General features: G+C 44.5%; 1 protein-coding gene across 3 annotated transcripts in view; it reads right to left on the minus strand.

Moving 5' to 3' along the window:
* Window positions 1-12,251: 12,251 nt before the first annotated feature.
* Window positions 12,252-19,757, minus strand: part of HEPH (hephaestin) — a 48,264-nt gene continuing 40,758 nt past the window's right edge. For all 3 annotated transcript variants that reach the window (XM_082208234.1, XM_082208232.1, XM_082208233.1), the window contains exons 18-21: window positions 17,115-17,254; window positions 15,122-15,284; window positions 14,027-14,059; window positions 12,252-12,591 (exon numbers count right to left, since the gene is read on the minus strand). In XM_082208234.1, the coding sequence (XP_082064360.1) occupies window positions 12,353-12,591; window positions 14,027-14,059; window positions 15,122-15,284; window positions 17,115-17,254 (575 nt within the window). In that variant the 3' untranslated portion in view covers window positions 12,252-12,352. The remainder of the gene's footprint in view (window positions 12,592-14,026; window positions 14,060-15,121; window positions 15,285-17,114; window positions 17,255-19,757) is intronic.

Below are 19,757 nucleotides of genomic sequence, written 5' to 3' on the forward strand. Positions count from 1 at the left end.
CTGACATATGGTTGTCAAGCCTCTGCTTAAAGACCTCCAAAGTAGGAGACTCCACCACACTCCTTCAATTTTAAGATACAGTTCTCCAACCAACCAATGTTTACAAAATTGGTATACTAGGGGAAGGTGCATAAAACTGAATATATTAGTGAAAACAACATACAAAATAATATTAGGGAAGATTGTTTGCAGAAACTATGTCCATTAGTCAAAACTGCATGGAAAAATATGTTCATTGGGAGAATGTTGAAGCATTTTCATGAGGATATTTTTTTTTTAAAAAAAGCACAAATTGCTGCAGAAATGTAGAGAACTGAATTTAAGATTTGGGGGGGGGGGAGTGAAACAGAGAGAACCAAAATTGCCAGAGCCATGCATCCATATTCAAATCCCAGACAAATAGCAAGACAACACAAGGACCCATCATGACTACAGCATGTTGGCTTGAAATTGTGTTCAGAATTATGAATTTTATAAGAGACAGAAAGTGAAATTTGCTCTTGTCCCTCAGATTTTGCCTTATAACTTTTGAATCCTTTATACGGGACATTTCTGAGGAAATGCTTCTGAGGCAACTCAACAAAACCTTTATAAACTGAGTACAATTTCCAGCATTGTTTGACATTTGAGAATTCACAAAGGCTGTTGTCAAAGCAGATGATAATAAATTGTATGCTCTCACAGAATAAGGTTACCAGACGTCCCCGTTTCGCGGGGACAGTCCCTGGATTTACAAATCAGTCCCCATACAAAATCAATTGAAGTTGAAAAGTGTCCCTGGATTAATTGAAAAAATAATAATCTGGTAACTTTATCACAGAATGCATTTTTGACACAATAAGAAACTGGAAGCCAAAGGGTCTGTAGGAGTTTTAAGCAAATAAAATTGGTTTTTCTGTTTCCAAAAATTACAGATAAAGTTGCAAGTCAAGCAACATTGATACATGCGGGTTTGAGAACTGTAATTTCACACAATGTAAAACTGGTTCTATTGGCCACGCAGGCTGGAGCTGATGAGCACTGCATTCCAACAACATCTGGAGGACAACAAGTTACTTGCCTGTTTGACAAGCAAGGCCATCGGGTGGCTCACTTGTTCAGACAGGATGGGTGTGTTTTTGCACTTGGTTCTGGTGCTCTGGGTGTAGGTATATTACCTGCCTTGAAGGGGTTGCATTCCCCTTGAAGAACTGACTGTGTATTCTCAGGCTATTCCTAGATACAATACTGATGTTAGAGGTTAATAATAATAATAATAATAATAATAATAATAATAATAATAATAATTTATTTATACCCTGCCCTCCCCAGCCAAGGCCAGGCTCAGGGCGGCTAACAACCAATAATAAAAACAAGTTGATTGAAATACAACTTAAAAAACAAGGTTAAATACAACGTTAAAACATTAAAACATTAAAATGCAGCCTCATCACAGGAGGAGAAAGAAAAAAAGAAAGAAAGAGGGGGAGGGAATCAAATTGACTCCAAGCCAAAGGCCAGGCAGAACAACTCTGTCTTACAGGCCCTGCGGAAAGAAATCAGATTCTGCAGGGCCCTGGTCTCATGAGGCAGAGCGTTCCACCAGGCCGGAGCCAGTGTTGAAAAGGCCCTGGCTCTGGTTAAAGCTAATCTAACTTTCTTAGGGCCCGGGACCACTAGGGTGTTGCTATTTATGGACCTTAAGGTCCTCCGTGGGCGTATCAGGAGAGGTGGCCCCGTAGGTAAAGGTGATGGCTTTATGCCAGCTTTTACATTGGGTGGAGTATATGTGCACAGTTCTCTTCCAGGACTAAAAATGTCCTCCCCCCCCCCACTCCTCCAGTAACTAGGGTTCCTTCCCACACCCCAGCTGGGGAAAATTGTTGGGATCATCTCTACTTGTTGCAGAGTCTATCTGCACTGTGATCGCTGACATGTTCAACAAGAGTTTGGAATGTTTATATACAGTGGTATCTTGGGTTACAAACACTTCAGGTTACAAACTCTGCTAACCCAGAAATAGTACCTCAGGTTAAGAACTTTGCCCCAGGATGAGAACAGAAATCTCATGGTGGCAGCGAGAGGCCCCATTAGCTAAAGTGGTACCTCAGGTTAAGAACGGTTTCACATTAAGAACAGATCTCTGGAACGAATTAAGTTCGTAACCAGAGGTACCACTGTATCTGTAGTTTTAGATGTTAATGTTGCACAGCATAGGCCCAAATCAATCTTGCTGAAAACTGAAATCTATGAAGCTGCTCCTTTGAGAAGCTGTAGCTGTGTCTAGCAGGAGGAAAAGTCTCCTGTGAAGTATCCTTGTTTAGTGCTGAAGGCAGGCACAGAGGTTGTACAAAGGCTAATAGGCCACTAATGAGCTTTTCCAAGGCAAAGATTCCCATTAAATATAATGCAATTTAGCAATTCAGTTCCTTGAAAGGTCATAAATGCAATACAATTGCACTGTTTTTGCTTCTCAACAAATCAACAAGCTATTCCCTGGCAACAAAGAAGGGCACCTGGATACGGCATTTTGGGAGGTGCAGGGCAGAGGCACCAGGTCAGAGAAGCATTTACAGGAACCTACATGGGCAGTCTTTCTCCATGAAGATCAACAGCAGGAATCTAGAGCTACAAATTTAATAAATGTGTGAAATGAGAGATGCTGCCTGTAAGAAACAGCTTTTGCTCCTGGAATGCCTTTCCTCTAATTTCCAGTGTTATGTGGCTGGTTTGGTAAGTGAAAACACAACTTACATTTCTCAAGGATGTGTCTTCTTTTATGCACCAAGGTGCAAAGTACCACTAGCAAGGCCCATAGGTAGCTCCTTTGGCCAAAGGACTTCGAAAAGTTGATGCAAGTGTAGTGGGGAAATGATCGGTATATACATACATTGACAGATAGTCTACGATGTATGGGCAGTAAGAGAAAGTGTTAGAAGGATGTTCGGGAGTCAATGTTGTAAAAAGAGCCAAGATTTCTATGAAGATGTGTGAAGGAATTTACTGGCATTGATGCATAAGTTTATGGCCTAGTTCTTCCTCTGTTCCTGTGATTTTATTCTGGTTTTAAGCTGTATTTCAATCGATCGTTTGATTTCATATTTTAATTTATTATATATTTTGATGTTAGTCGCCCTGAGCCTGGTTTTGGCAGGGGAGGGTGAGATATTATTATTATTATTATTATTATTATTATTATTATTATTATTATTATTATACCTTTTGATATTCTGATAAGGCCATTGCGTAGATGCCTAATTGTAACCTTTGCCTGTTACGTGACATAGAAAGTGTGCATGTGCTTAGATGTGTTAATCTAGAAGCTGATAAAATTTGACCTGCTCTTGGAGGCCTTCTGAATTCATTCCCCAGAGGCTGCTGCTTTGACTGAAATAAAGGTGACTTAAACATCACAGCTGGTATAGTTAATTGAACAAAATCCACGGCACATGTCCAAAGTGAGTGACATCCTGCATTGACATGATGTAGCTGATGAATCACTCAGTCAGATTCATTTGCTAAACGCCACTGGTCATCACCCAATACCCCCTAGTTCATGCATTGGTTATGGCAAGACTGGATTACTGCAATGCGCTCTATAGGAGTTTTCACTTGTGCTTGATCTAGAAGCTGCAGTTAGTGCAAAATGCTGCACCATGATTGTTTAGTGGAGTTAGGCCTTGTTGGCATATAACCCCCTGCTCAGAGTGCTGCACTGGTTGTCGATTTGCTACTGGAGGAAGTTCAAAGTTTTACTATTAGTATACAAAGTCCTTAGCAACCTTAACAACTGTTTATCTGTAGGACCGTCTTACCTCATAGATGCCCTCTCAAGGTGTGTTGCGTGTGGTGCCCACCGTTGGCTCTCCAGTTTGCAAATGGGACTATGGGCCCCAAAGGTTTAGTGATCCCTGACTTAGCAGTTTTACTTTTGTTGGGAGAATAGGCCTTTGCATAACTAAAGAGATGGTCAAATACAGGCTGTGTGTCACTACAGACACTAAATAGCTGGAAATCCTTCAGCAACAGTCAAGACAAAAAAATCCACCAAAACAATTAATACATTTCCGTGCAAATTACAGTCAAGAGAATAGAGTCAAATGGTTGCAATGCAACAACTTAAACATACCATGTTACAGCAATTTGTTTCAACTTATTTTTATATTGTAATTTTTAAATTGTTTCAGCCCACCCCAGGAAATCTAAATTATGACAACAACATATACCGGTAATCCGTAGTGAGCAATATCATCCATCTCTCTCTCTGACCAGAAAGGGATAGGCAACAATTTACAGGTATTGCAGTAGTGTGCACCCTCTAAGTCTGCTGTGGCCCTTGATTGAAATCCCAGGGCAGTAAATGACAGATAAATTGAAAAACAATAGGGTGATACTTGACGCTAGTCCTACTGAGAGTAGATGCATTGAAGTTACTGGGTGTGACTAACTTGGTTTCATTAAGCCTAGTGGGTCTACTCTCAGTGTGGAATACCATAATCAAATCTAAAGTAATAATAACATGGTGAGTATTGCATTGTTTGAAGAGAACATTGACTTAACAAAAAACCCCACTCCTTCGCTCTACTTTTAATGCTCTCGGATCATAGTAGAGTTGGAAAGGGTCATTTCCCTGCAATGCAGGAATATACTGCTTAGGTATATGATGGTCTTGTTGGTTCAAATTGGCCCAGGGGGCCTATGTGTGTATGGAGGGAGCCTTGCCACAGAAACTCCTGGAACTGAAAACTCCTTTGTAGGAGCAGTCAGGATTCTACTGTGTATTTAATGGCAGCAATGGAGTCGCCAGAATCCCCAAAAAGTGGGATGTGTCAGAGAAGGTCAGTATGGGTCTGATGAGCCAGAGTGTAAGTCATTTCTGGTTCCCCCTTCCACTATTTTACCTTGTGGTGAGATAACCTTGCATCTCTAATGAACTTCTGGATTCAGAATGTTTGACTGCAGATGAAGGGGCCTGTTTGTTGATAGAAAGGTTGCTCATCCAATGTAGTTCTTTCATGTATAAAGAAGCACTCAGCAACCCAGCCTTTGGTTTTGTATATACAGTTCATAGGACACCTGCAGCATAATGAATTGCTTGCTTCTGTGAAAAATGGAAATCCAGTGGAACCGATTCTCTGGCCAGCTAGTAAATGTGGATAATTGAGCCCATCAAATGCTAATATCCATTTGATAAAACTATTTTTATCAAATGGCTTAGTCTTTCCACTCCAGCACCCAGAGGACTTTATTAAATGGTGAGGCTGATGTTTACAGGGTTTTCTGTATCATTTATGTACGTAACTTCTGCCCCAGCCACCCCCCCAAAAAAACATTTTAATTATATAGCAACAAAACCATCCAGTTTTTTTTCCTTTTCTTCCTATGGCTGGTAACTGAATTAGCGGCCAGTTATAGACTGTTTCCCATGTTGTCTTGCAGAATCCGGATCCATATTTATGAGCTGATCAGGTCCCTCTCTCTCCAGGCTGTCCCTCCATTACCAGAGAGGATTTAATCAGATGCTAAAAGGATTTATTCTAATACTGGTTTTGAATGATGTGTGAATGTGAAAATGGTGTAGATGTATGCTTAGGAACATTTCAGTACACAGTGCTATGCTCATCAAGTAAACACCATTATATTAATTATTTCTACAGAAGACCTTTGTGCTCCAGTTGCTGACTGAAATTTTCTTTCAAACTACTTTCCAAAACAAATTTCTCTTTTACACAAGAGTTTGTGGTGGCCAGACCAGGGCAAGTCCATGGCTAAACTCATGCACGTCAAATTCCTTGGCAGTCGGTGCAGAGAACTTGTTGAATTACAGATTTGGCACAGGACATTTAATTATTGGCTTTGGCTGAATTTAACCCCCACTGGTCTACTACCTCTAGTATTGCAAGACTGTCACAAGAGCAACTAAAATTGTCATCCAAAAGCTTTACTCCTCTGGTTCATCACAACAGTTATTATCATTGGGCTTCTGCAAAGCAGATAATTTAATTAGACAGCACTTTATATATTGAATGACAGATTAATTTGGCCACGGTAAAGGAAATTTTGTCCATGGTATGATTATTTCCCACCTAGTCTTCTTGACACATTGGCACCCTACTTGCAAAATTTAACAGTCCCAAAATACAGATGTGCTTTCACTTATGCAAGACTGAACATACTGCATTCCGCTGTTCTGCAGGGTCGGTTTAAAAAAATTCCACTGAAAAAGCATTTATGTCCACGTGGAGATGGCAGTATTGAATCAGTAGCTCATGTACTGCTAGATGATATTCTTTATAAAGATTTGAGGAGTGAGGTTATTACCCCTCTACTATACCAGGTTACTCAACCATTGCCACTATGTCTTTTCTTCTGACAGCTCAAAATATCCAGGTGACAGCAAAAACTGCAAAACATTTAGCAGGTACAATTAGAATAAGATCTAATATTTGATTAATTTTTTTAACATTGCTCAGCTCTTTAATATATATATATATATATATATATGCTTTCGTAGATTTTCACGGGTACAGGAATGCAGGTTTTGGTGTCTTCGGGTGTCTTCCCGTGTAAGAGTCGGGGTGTCTGTGCACCCTGAAGATGACGAGTGAGACCTCGTCGAAACGTCGCACAGACACCCCGACTCTTACACGGGAAGACACCCGAAGACACCAAAACCTGCATATATATATATATATATATATATATATATATATATATATATATTTGCTTTCGTAGATTTTCACGGGTATAGGAATGCAGGTTTTGGTGTCTTCGGGTGTCTTCCCGTGTAAGAGTCGGGGTGTCTGTGCGACGTTTCGACGAGGTCTCACTCGTCATCTTCAGGCTGGTGCTTTCGGCTTCTTGTTACTGGAACAGAGCAGAGTCTGGTGTTTGAGTTCCTATAAATACTGTTGAGGGGTGTGGTGTATAGCCTCCAACGTTCTGGGCAGAGAGGAAGTTCCTAGATTAGTGTGCCTTTTCTTCTTTTGTTCCTTAATTACTTGAGGGATATCTTGGGTGATTTCATGAGTGATATTCTGAATACCACTGGGTGGGTCATTAAGTGTAGATTAGTTGCTAAAGCTTTCGTGTCTTGACCTCTTGAGCTTGTGAAGAGTTTTTCTGAGAAGATGGCTGTGCTGCATTTAGTTGTGCTTTGGCTTGGCTTCGTGTATAGGGGCGAGCTGTGGTTTTGTGCCTTGTGCCAGCCAGATCTGTGTAGGGATTGCAGGGGGGTGCAGCATCCGGAGGTGCCACTATAGTTTGGCTACTGGATGGAGTCTGTAATATGTCTGTGGAGAGGGTCTGGGTTTGTAGCCAAACTATAGTGGCACCTCCGGATGCTGCACCCCCCTGCAATCCCTACACAGATCTGGCTGGCACAAGGCACAAAACCACAGCTCGCCCCTATACACGAAGCCAAGCCAAAGCACAACTAAATGCAGCACAGCCATCTTCTCAGAAAAACTCTTCACAAGCTCAAGAGGTCAAGACACGAAAGCTTTAGCAACTAATCTACACTTAATGACCCACCCAGTGGTATTCAGAATATCACTCATGAAATCACCCAAGATATCCCTCAAGTAATTAAGGAACAAAAGAAGAAAAGGCACACTAATCTAGGAACTTCCTCTCTGCCCAGAACGTTGGAGGCTATACACCACACCCCTCAACAGTATTTATAGGAACTCAAACACCAGACTCTGCTCTGTTCCAGTAACAAGAAGCCGAAAGCACCAGCCTGAAGATGACGAGTGAGACCTCGTCGAAACGTCGCACAGACACCCCGACTCTTACACGGGAAGACACCCGAAGACACCAAAACCTGCATATATATATATATATATATATATATATATATATATATATATATATATGCTTTCGTAGATTTTCACGGGTACAGGAATGCAGGTTTTGGTGTCTTCGGGTGTCTTCCCGTGTAAGAGTCGGGGTGTCTGTGCGACGTTTCGACGAGGTCTCACTCGTCATCTTCAGGCTGGTGCTTTCGGCTTCTTGTTACTGGAACAGAGCAGAATCTGGTGTTTGAGTTCCTATAAATACTGTTGAGGGGTGTGGTGTATAGCCTCCAACGTTCTGGGCAGAGAGGAAGTTCCTAGATTAGTGTGCCTTTTCTTCTTTTGTTCCTTAATTACTTGAGGGATATCTTGAGTGATTTCATGAGTGATATTCTGAATACCACTGGGTGGGTCATTAAGTGTAGATTAGTTGCTAAAGCTTTTGTGTCTTGACCTCTTGAGCTTGTGAAGAGTTTTTCTGAGAAGATGGCTGTGCTGCATTTAGTTGTGCTCTGGCTTGGCTTCGTGTATAGGGGCGAGCTGTGGTTTTGTGCCTTGTGCCAGCCAGATCTGTGTAGGGATTGCAGGGGGGTGCAGCATCCGGAGGTGCCACTATAGTTTGGCTACTGGATGGAGTCTGTAATATGTCTGTGGAGAGGGTCTGGGTTTGGGTCTGGTGTGGTTGATTGGTGACGGCGTTCTGTGTGCCTCTGGTTCTGGTGTCGGTTTTTGTGGGGAGGGCTAATTTCCAGATGTCTGGCAGGCGGGACGTGTCGTCACGCTTGTTCATGTTGTGAGGGTGTTTCTCTATCTCGATGGCTTCCATGATTATTCTCTTGTGGTGATGTTCCATGTTAAAGAGCAATTTGGAATCTGCAAAATTAATTTCGTGTCCTGTTTCTTTCATGTGTTGGAAAAGAGAGGAAGTTTTTTCTTCTTTTTTGACGGCATTCTTGTGTTCTGCGATACGTGCATTTATTCGTCTGTTTGTTTGTCCAATGTACGTGGCTGGGCAGACTTTGCAGGGTATTTCATAGACCCCTTGGTTTTCCAGCTGGATTTTGTCTTTTGGGTTTCTGAGGATATTGGCTATTTTTTGGTTGGTGCAGAAGGCTGTTTTGATATTGTGTTTATGGAGGATTTTGCTGATTTTGTCTGTAGTGCCCTTGATATAAGGAAGGAGGGCCATGCCATTGTTTTCTTCTGTGTCTTGGTTTTTGGGGGGTGTTTCTTTTTGGATTAGCTTCGTAACCCTGTTTTTCTGGTATCCATTGGCGATTAACACATTTGAGAGATTCTGTAACTCAGTTGTCAAGTGGTCTTTGTCAGCCAGGCGTTTGGTTCTGGAGATGAGAGTCTTGGCTACGGAGTTTATTTGTGCAGGGTGGTGGTGTGATTGTGCATGTAAGTAGCGGTTGGTGTGTGTTTTTTTCTGGTAGATAGTGTGTCCTAGGGAGCCATCAGGTTTTTTGTAGATTAGGACGTCAAGAAAGGGGAGTTGGTTGTTGTCTTCTATTTCCATAGTGAATTGTATTTTGGGGTGTAGGCTGTTGAGATGTGTGAGGAAGCTATCTAGTTTTTCTTTCCCGTGTGGCCAAATTACAAAGGTGTCGTCAACATATCTGAGCCAAAGTTTGGGTTTGTGTTCTGACTTGTCTAAAGCATTGGTTTCAAAGTGTTCCATGTACAAATTTGCGATGACCGGTGAGAGGGGTGATCCCATAGGTGCTCCTTCTATCTGTTTGTATCTTTGTCCATTGTGGATGAAGTACGTGTTGGTTAGGCAGTGGTTGGTCAGGTCCAGGATGTATTTGGGGGGGTTGTATTTGTTTTGAATGGCTGTCAAGGCTTCATTAATGGGCACTTGAGTGAAGAGAGATACAACATCGAAATCATATATATATGATTTCTTGGTTTACAAAATTATGTGCAATGTCTCTTTTCCCAAGTTACGTTTTCTACAGATCAGTTACATTTGTTGAGACATTAGTGTTACATTAGGAAGAAAAGCGGGGAAAGAGGTGGAGGGGGGCATGGCTTCTGTTTCACGTAGTGTATGTGGGGGGTTTTACGTCAGCGTCACTTGTGTGGGTTCTTTTTACTATTTGCCTGTATTCCTTTGGTGGTGAGAGGGGTTGGGGTTGGCCTAGGGTGTGGTTGTTTGTTTGTGATTGGCTGTGGTGAACTTTGTTTTCATGTATGAGTGGTGTGTGTGTGTGTGTGTGTTTGGATCTGGTTAGCCATGCTGATTCGCATGGTGTTGGCGGGTTCTTGTTGTCTTGTTGGGTTCTGTATGTGATAAAGGGTAACCATACAGGGGTGAAGGCGTCTTCTTCTATTTGTCCTTGTGTCAGTTTCAGTTTGTTGGTTAGTTTTTCTAATAAGGCTATTTCCCATACTATTTGATAACATTGGTCTATGTTTACTCCTGACAGGTCACTGCCCAGCATTTTTTAAAAAAATCAAAATAATATTGGCTCACATGTTTGGTCTGTGGCTAAAGGATCATGTACTGTATCAGTTTTGTCATTTGTATTGATGTAAAACTCCAGAACATATTTTGTATAGTCAACTGTTTAACTCTATCCCCAGTATATTTTATCTTATCACTATGGCTAGTGGCTAATGCAAATAAAGTTTCTATCTATCTTGTCCATTCTGACAAATGGCAGCAGTGCCTGAAGACCCAATTCCTTTCGAGGAGGATATAAGTACATAATAGCCTGATACCAATGGAGGAACTGGGGGTCTCAAATTTCAGTGGCACCCTGTGCGGTGCCAAAATTTGGTGCCCCTTGCCTCTTTGCTGAAAGACCAAGCCCTTTTGCGACATTTTCTTGTTGCATGTTTGAATGGGAAATGGTATATCTAACAGCATCACAGGTAGAGGAGAGTTCTACACATCACTTGGAATACAAAGTTGGGATCCATTCACAAGCTCAGCTGCCAGTGATGGATCAGTTCTGGCAAGGCAAAGCCAATGAGAGTATGTAGATCCTGCAAGAAATCTCTTGAAGGAAAGGAAAATAATGAGCAGGACTCAACTCTGGATCAATATGGAGAGTAGAAGACAACTAACTGATGCAATCAATTTTAAACTAATTGCAAACATAATGTTTGACTGTACATTGCATATTCACGGGATGTTTCTTGTTGGGTGGTGGTATAAGGGAATTGTTATATATATGGAAACTGAAAAATAAAGTTAAGAAGTGGGGGGAAGCAGCCAAGAAACAAGACTTTCAGGACTCTGAACAGAGAACAGGGATCAGAGTGCCTGTTCCAAGAGGCACTCAGCCTCAGCTGTGCTAATACCTCTTCTTTGCTTGGATGGAGGGGTGTATGTGTATGTGTGTGTGTGTGTAGAAGCTTCTTGCTTCTGTGTGGCTGGAAGGTAGCCTACTTCACATAGAGTCGCTGCTGCTATTCTGCCCACTTTCTGCCTCAAGCCCTGTCTGGATGGGGGTGAACAGAGCTTACAAATTGCAAGCCTCCTGCTACTTAGAACAGCAAATTAATGTGCACCTTCACTCATTTGCCCCATCTAATGTTTATACAATCACAAGCCATCAAACACTGATTCCTCCATTTCATTTAATTAGCAGTCATGACTATTTTACTGCAATGGCCAATTAGGAAAAATCACCTCTTTTTCCCCAGCAGAGACAAACAGAAGTCACACTGTATGATTTCCTTGTTTTTACTTTCTGTTCATGAAGGGATGGGAGGAGATAGGAGCAGATCAAAGCAGGGAAAAGAATTTGCCGTTAGAAAACAGTCCCATAGAGAAAACAGTCCCATGGAGTATTTGCTCCCTCCTCCCCTATGCTTCCCTGGGAAGATTCCTCCCCACACATGTTGTTTCTCTTCAGTTGGCTGATAAGGTCAGTTAGGCCTACTGGAGCAGATAGTAGCCAAGCAGACTGTCTGAAAAAAATCCAAATAGGAGCAGAAGGAGAGAGAGCAGTAGGATGGGTGGCTTCCCTGAGCAAAAAAATACCAAGGGAATGTTGCAGATCCAGGAGCTTTGTTCCACAGAATCATAGAATTATAGAGTTGGATGGGACCCCAAGGGTCATGTAGTCCAACCCACTGCAATGCAGGAATCACAGCTAAAGGGTCCCAAACAGATGGCCATCCAGCCTCTCTCTAAAAAACCCAATGAAGGGGAGTCCAATGCCTTCCAAGGGTGTCTGTTCTGCTGCTGCAGAGCTCTTCCTGATGTATAGCGCAATCTCCTTTCTTATAATATGAAAAATTGCGCCGGATTGATCCTTGCTTGTCAGCTGACTCCCCAAGTTCTGGAGGATTACAGGATTATTGTATAAATGTGCCTGATTAAACTTACTGTGGCTTACTTTGAGTCCTGAATAGAAAGTAGAAAACTAGGCACTGGGTGGCATTTGGAGATGTTTCCTTTTTTATTTTCCCTAAGAGGACAACATCACGGGTGGTTTTGAAACATAGCTCCCAAAGTGATTTATTCTTATTTTTATTTTGCAAAAGGCATTTCAAGGCACTTCCTCCTTGCACGCAGCTCAAAGGCCACAAAAACCTCCGCCACTCCTCTCCAGATATTAGTGCTTTTTTGTAGACATAAGCTTGAACCCTTCGTCTAGTATGGACCTCCTGTTGCGTCTCAGCCTCTTTTGTCTCTGCAGGTAAATTATCACTCCCAGAAAGGTGCAGGCAATGAGGAACAGCAAGACACCGGTGACGGCAAGGAAAATAATGGTCGCCTCTACTTGGCTATGTGCCAGTTTTGACCCGAACAAAACAAAGTGATGGCCATTGTCTTCATCTTCAGGAGGTGTCTCTGAGGACAAATGGATGATGAAAGGTCACTTTTTGTGGGCGGGTGGGGAGGAAATGAGATTGCATTAACGGAAGTTAACAGTACAGAATGACAGCAGCAAACAACCACTCTGCTGTTTTTTCAGTTTAAGGGCAAGTTCACATTTTCCAAGGAAAAACAGGTACTAAGTCTGCAAAACCTCCACACAGCTAGATGAGCAATAAGGCTAGTAGAGGAATCTTTTTCATTACCAGGAAAAGTTCAACCTGTTACTTGTACCATGCAAAGAACTTGGAACAACTTGGAACCAGTCCTTAGCCCACTTGACCACTTCGACCGCTGGAAATTATTTATTTATTAATTATTGTATTGTATTACAATTTGAATTCCATGGGGTGTTACGTTTGCACAGATGTCAGCCATCACAACGGCTAACTGGGCTTCCATCTTAACCAGAGTTTGAACACTGTTTGCAAACCATGGCTAAGAGGGAATCTTCCTAGCATTAGATGCAGTTAGTCAGTGAAGATGTAATAGCAAACTGTGGCTAAAGCTGACAAGGTTAATGGCTGCTTACCTGGGAAGCAGCAGTTTGCAGCCTGGTGCAGCCACGGCCCAATGTGTGGGCCATCTTCGGCACAGCACGACCACTGGGGGATGTTAGAACCTCCCCCCCTTGGCCATGTGGCTTGGCACCCAAACCCTTTCAAATGGGCCAATTAGGAGGCTGTGTGTGAGACAGAGGTTGTGGCAACAGGCCTGGCTTCACTCAGGTCTATCCCTGTAGTATATATCCAGGCCGCAACCAGACCTCTGCAACTCAGATTGCCATGGGATTCCATCTTAAGTCTCAACATAGTTTGCAAACCATGGCTTAGAGGGAATTTTCCTAGCGTTAGGCTAGTCAGAGTCAGTGAAGATGTACAGTGACGGGGGGAAAGTATTTGATCCCCTGCACATCAATCTCTGACTTTTGTCTTCTTGGTTTCTGGGGGCTTTCCTGATGTTATTCTGTCTCTCACACCTACAATAAACCTACCATTAAAATTATGGACTGGTCATTTCTTCGTCAGAGGCCAAACAGGCAAAGTTAGCAGGGGATCAAATACTCCCCCCCCCTCACTGTAACAGCAAACCATGGTTAAAGCTGACAAGATAATTTGCAATGGTTATGGAAGAAGGGAGCTGGGTAGAGTGCACACAGAGAACACTGACTCCCAGTTTGCACTCACAGAATCATGGAATTGGAAGGAACCCAAATGGTAACCTGATCAACCCTGTGCAGTGCATGGGGTTTGCAGGGAGCCAGCAGCACTGGACCATTGGGTGAACTTGAGGAATGAAAGGAGAATAATGGTGGACAAAAAGGGTGCCTTGCTAGGCTTCACACCGGGAATTGTCCTTATTCAAGAATGCTCAAAAGGGGTATAAACCTGAGATGCAATGACAGCCATACCTGTATAGGAATTGGTCTTCAGAAGTACTGAATCTGAAAAGAAAGTACACAATTTAGTAGGAAGCTAATGGGAAGCACAAAAGAATGGCATAGGAAGCTGTGTTCTACTTAGACGAATGATGTCCATCCAATGTAACAGTTGCTGGGAAAAGATCTCTAAGGTTTCAGGCAGGGGACAACGCCCAGTCCTACCTAGAGATGCTGGGGACTGAATCTGGGACCTTCTGCATTCAAAGAAGATCTTCTAAGCACCAAACTGTGGCCCTTCCCAAGCACTGGGACACTGTACTGGAAATATTTTTATGGGGGAACTGTTTTTAAATGTTCACATTGTTTTTAATAGTTTTTACACTTCCTTCTTGGGCTGCAAACTGTTTTATTTGTTTTGTAATTGCATATTTTACCCACCCTCTGACCCGGTGGTGAAGGGTGGGTAAGAAAAGAGACAAAACAAATAAGCACAAGAGATCCCTGTGTTCAAGACAGATAAAATGGGTGTCTGTAGCACCACATTCTAATTTTAAGAACACAAGAATAGCCTGCTGGATCAGGCCAATGGCCCCATCTAGTCCGCCTGTGGGAAACCTGCAAGCAGGATTCAAGCACAAGAGCACCCTCCCCTCCTGTGAGTTCCAGCAACTGGTTTTCAGAAGCATTTCCTCCCTCCGACTGTAGAGGGCAGAGCATAGCCATCAATAGCCCTCTCCTCTTCCACGAATTTGTCTAATAATCTTTCAAGGCAATCTAGGTTGCTTGGCATCAACTGTGGGAGAGATTTCTACAGCTTAACTGTGCTTTTGCACTCCTCTTGTGACTTCGTCCTTGGCTCTGCTCTGCTTTTCCTCCTCCTGTTCTTCCATCAGTCCACCCGTCTGAGTGCATGGACAGGCAAGGCGGGTTTCTAGCCACTCGGTGCCAGAGTGGAGAGGCTCAATTTTTGTGTGTCCCTCCCCACTCCCCGGACCTGCACCCTTGGTGGGGGCAACCTAACCAGCCCCTAGGTACAACCCTGACAAAGGCTCTAAATAAAATAATGGTAATGGTAATGATATAATGATAATGATGTTGATAAAAACCAACCTGCTCTCTCCTTACCATGCTTAGGAAAGACTGTGAAGAGGGTTTCCATTCCAGCATGGATGTGATCGGCCACATGGCAATGAAGCAGCCATGTTCCAGGATTGCCAACCAGCATCTCAACCACTTCAAAGGTCCCGGGGAAGAGGTCCGCCACATCTGCTCTGTACGTCTTGCCACTCTGCCATGTGGGGAGGACCCAGAGAGCAAACATTACTTTGGAACAGGGAGGGCTGCCCCTGCAAAGCTACTGCCTGCACCAAGAAGAGCTGGGTTGCTGGGCCAGGAAAGTCGAATCATGTGACTTCTACCTATAAGGTAAGTTGTTTTGGTGTGTGTGTTTTTTTAAAGTACATTTATTCTGCAGTCTTGTTGATTTTTAGGTAAAGGTAAAGGGACCCCTGGGACGCAGGTGGCGCTGTGGGTTAAACCACAGAGCCAAGGACCTGCTGATCAGAAGGTCGGTGGTTCGAATCCCCGTGACGGGGTGAGCTCCTGTTGTTCGGTCCCTGCTCCTGCCAACCTAGCAGTTTGAAAGCACGTCAACGTGCAAGTAGATAAATAGGTACCGCTCCGGCGGGAAGGTAAACGGCATTTCCGTGCATTGGTCTGGTCGCCAGAAGCGGCTTAGCCATGCTGGCCACGTGACCCGGAAGCTGTAAGCCGGCTCCCTCGGCCAATAAAGCAAGATGAGCGCTGCAACCCCAGAGTCGGCCACGACTGGACCTAATGGTCAGAGTCTCTTTACCTTTAAAGGGACCCCTGACCTGTAAGTTCAGTTGCAGACGACTCAACTCATCTCATCTTCCTATATTGGCCAAGGGAGCCAGCGTTTGTTCGCAGACAGCTTCCAGGTCATGTGGCCAGCTAAGCCGCTTCTGGCGAACCAGAGCAGTGCGCGAAAATGCCGTTTACCTTCCCGCCAGAGTGGTACCTATTTATCTACTTGCACTTTGACGTGCTTTCGAACTGCTAGGTTGGCAGGAGCTGGGACCGAACAACGGGATCTCACCCTGTCACAGGGATTCGAACCGCCAACCTTCTGATCAGCAAGCCCTAGGCTGTGTGGTTTAGACCACAGCGCCACCTGCATTTATTTGGGTTCAAATCCCCACTTGGCATTAAGCTCACTGAGTGTGACTTTGGAGGCCAGTCATTGCCTCCCAGCCTAACCTACACTACAAGGTTGTTGTGAGGATAAAATCAGGAGGGGGAGAACAATGTTTGCCACCTTGGGGTATAAATGTGGGATTTGAAAAATAAATAAAAAAAGGTTGTCGTTCCCCCCGGCTTAAAAATAAAAAAGTTAAGTATCTCATTAGTTGCTTCTAGAAGCAACACAGGGATTGTCATAAGAACGTAAGAGCCTACAGCTGCATCAGGCCCATGGCCCATCTAGTCCAGCACCTTGTTCTCACAGTGGCGAACCACTGTGGGGAACCTGCAAGGAGGATCCAAGCACAAGAGCCACTCTCCCTTCCTTTATTTCCAGCATCCAGTATTCAGAAGCATGGCTGCCTCCAGAACTATGGAGGCAGAGCACAGCTGCTGTGGTCAATAGCCATTGATAGCCCTCTCCTCCATCAACTTGGCCAATCGTCCCTGGAGTCATCTTTCCAGGTTGGTGGCCATCACTGCCTACTGTGGGAGTGAGTTCCACAGTCTGTGTGCTGCATAAACAAGGACTTTCCTGAATCTCCCAACATTCACCTTTACTGGGCACCCAGGAATTCTGGTGTTATGAAAACTTTTCTCTGTCCACTTTTCCTCCATGCCCTGTATAATTTAATAAATGCCTGTCATGTCACCTCTTGCTTTTTCTTTAAACAAAAAATTTTCATGTTAACTTCGTGGGAGGGGGTGAAGCTGAGAAGGACACTGACCCCACAGTTCTACACATACTTGCAGAGCACTGCATGGATTCATTATATGGGAAAGCTCTGCTTTGTAGCAGCAGACTGACATTACATAGCGTCATAAGGTTATTCAAGCAACAGCTTCAAATGCTCACCCGATAAAGGAAGGTCTCAGCGTGGAAATGAACTGTGTGGATGTCAATTTCCTGGCCCATTCCCAGCAGGTACCAGTTCACCCAGTCTCCTTCGTACATTGTCAGCCCAGGCAAGTTTGCATAGAGTTTACCATTGATGGCTAAGCGGGAGGAAGGAAGGAAGAAAAGGTCTGCTTATTGATAGAACATGAAATATTGCAAACTGCTGCTAGGGGGCACTGTTGGTTTTCCATGGGTTTATACAAGCAGAAACATGGGGAAAGTTGATTTTGGCAGGTTACACGCCTTGTAATGGCACAGAGCTGCTATCCATAAAGACGGTAGCAACTCACCTTGAAGCCTAAAAGTCAGAAAATCCTAATAATTTACATTTTTTGTCCATCAGGGGTACAGTTATTGACTGGGGCTGGTGGGAATTGTAGTCCAAAACAGTTACGGGGGCTACTAGGTTGGGGAAGGCTGAAATATTTGATCTTAAGATCCTCTCTTCTGAGACACCAGGAACTGTTACAATCTCTTGGGATGCTTCTGTGGGTGGGGTATCCCCCCCCCATACAATGGGATCTGGTTGACCACCCTATCTGGGAATAAAGAGGAACCTTCCCTAGGAAAGGTTGTCTAGCAACTCCGGTAACGGTTTTAGTTGCCTCTCCCTATAATGTAGCTAGGTAAAGGTAAAGGGACCCCTGACCACTAGGTCCAGTCGTGACCGACTCTGGGGTTGCGGCACTCATCTCGCTTTACTGGCTGAGGGAGCCGGCGTACAGCTTCCAGGTCATGTGGCCAGCATGACTAAGCCACTTCTGGCGAACCAGAGCAGCACACGGAAACGCTGTTTACCTTCCTGCCAGAGCGGTACCTATTTATCTACTTGCACTTTGACGTGCTTTCAAACTGCTAGGTTGGCAGGAGCAGGGATCGAGCAACGGGAGTTCACCCCGTCACGGGGATTTGAACCGCCAACCTTCTGATCAGCAAGCGCTAGGCTCAGTGGTTTAACCCACAGTGCCACCCGTATCCCATAATGTAGCTACATTACATTATATTACATTTATATCCCACCTTTCTTCCAAGAAGCTCAATGTGGTATACATGGGTTTATGTCTTCCTTTCCTATCCCCACAACAACCCTGTGAGGTAGGGTAGGCTGATAGACAGTGACTGGCCCAAGGTCACCCAGTGAGCTTCATGGCCGAGTGGGGACTAGAACGCCAGTCTCCACGGTTTTAATCCAATACTCTTGACCACTATGCCACATCGACTTTCCCTCTCTTCTTTACAGAAGTCATCTCAGGTGCTTTGCTCCTGTGTGTCCTTCCTGCAACACCCCTGCTCTCCCTAGTGGCAGGGTTCAGAGGTTTGGGGTTGAGTTGGTCTGGTTTCATTAACATTATCAGTGGATTCTAACTTAGAAAGGGCATCTAAGGTACAGCCAAAAGTCAAATCCTAGCAACTTCTGAGTCTTTCACGATTACTTCCAGGAACTAATCATGTGCAAATTGCTACACAGCAGGCTTTTTTCTTTCACAACTTAGCAACAATTAGAGAGAAAAGCTAATGGCTGAAAGTGGCAGGTTCTGAAGTCTGTGCTGCCGCACTTTTCCAATAAAAGGGCGCTCCCCTGTGAAGTCTGAGATCCTTCCTTAGTCCTCCCTCTTCAGAAGGTGTGTTTAATGGTCCTGAGTACAGGCTGCTAAGCAACACCTTCTCGACTCTTGAAACATTGGGTGAGGGCACAAAGTGGAACTGAACCTTACACAAAACATTCTCCTGAGTTCTCTGCCCAGCTTCCCCAACACAACAGGTAGTTGGTGTGGCCAACCTCATCACACCATAGTGTTGTGGGCCTCCCCCTCTACCCTCTAAACATCAGAAGATCCTGCTGGACCAGGCCAACGATTCACCTACTCCAGCATCCTCTTCTCACAGTGCCCAACTGAATGCAAGCAGAATTTGAACACAAGTCTGCTTACCCCTTTTGGTGAGGAAGCATTGCAAGATGGCAGAGGCTTCACCCGGCTCCCCATGAGGGAACTGGAGCAGCGGTCCCCTTCCTGATAGGCAGTGGGGGCTTAAGCCCCCTCCGCCTATCAGGAACTGTATCCTAGCCTGTACTTGGCTTTGGCTAATGAGGATGCAGGCTGGGACATGGGCTGTGCCAGAGGGCAGAGCAGATGGAGCCAACAGTGGGCTTCCCTCAGATCCGCCCCTTGCCCATTTACCGTATTTTTCGGTCTATAGGATGCACCGGACCATAGGATGCACCCGACCATAGGAGGGGGAAAACGGGGGAAAAATTCTCCCCCTCTCTGCTCAGCGCCCCTTCAGCAAAGCGGCAGGAGAAACGGAGCCCCTTCCATTTCTCCTCCCACTTCGCTGAAGGGGCGCTGCGCAGAGAGGGAAAACTGTGCAGCGCCTCTCCAGCAAAGTGAAGCCTGGAGAGCAAGAGGGATCGGTGTGCACTGACCCCTCCCACTCTCCAGGCTTCAGGCGGCTATCCGCAAGCCTTCAGAGCGCAGCGAGAATTCCCCCTGCTCTCTGAAGGCTTGCAGATAGCTGCCTGAAACCCCTGGAGCGCAGTGGCAGTTCACGCTGCGCTCCTGGGGCTTCAGGCTTCTCCTTTTTAGCCATGGGGCTGGGGCA

The sequence above is a fragment of the Podarcis vaucheri genome (assembly GCF_965113315.1).
Source record: "Podarcis vaucheri genome assembly, chromosome: Z".
Taxonomy (NCBI): Eukaryota; Metazoa; Chordata; class Lepidosauria; order Squamata; family Lacertidae; genus Podarcis; species Podarcis vaucheri.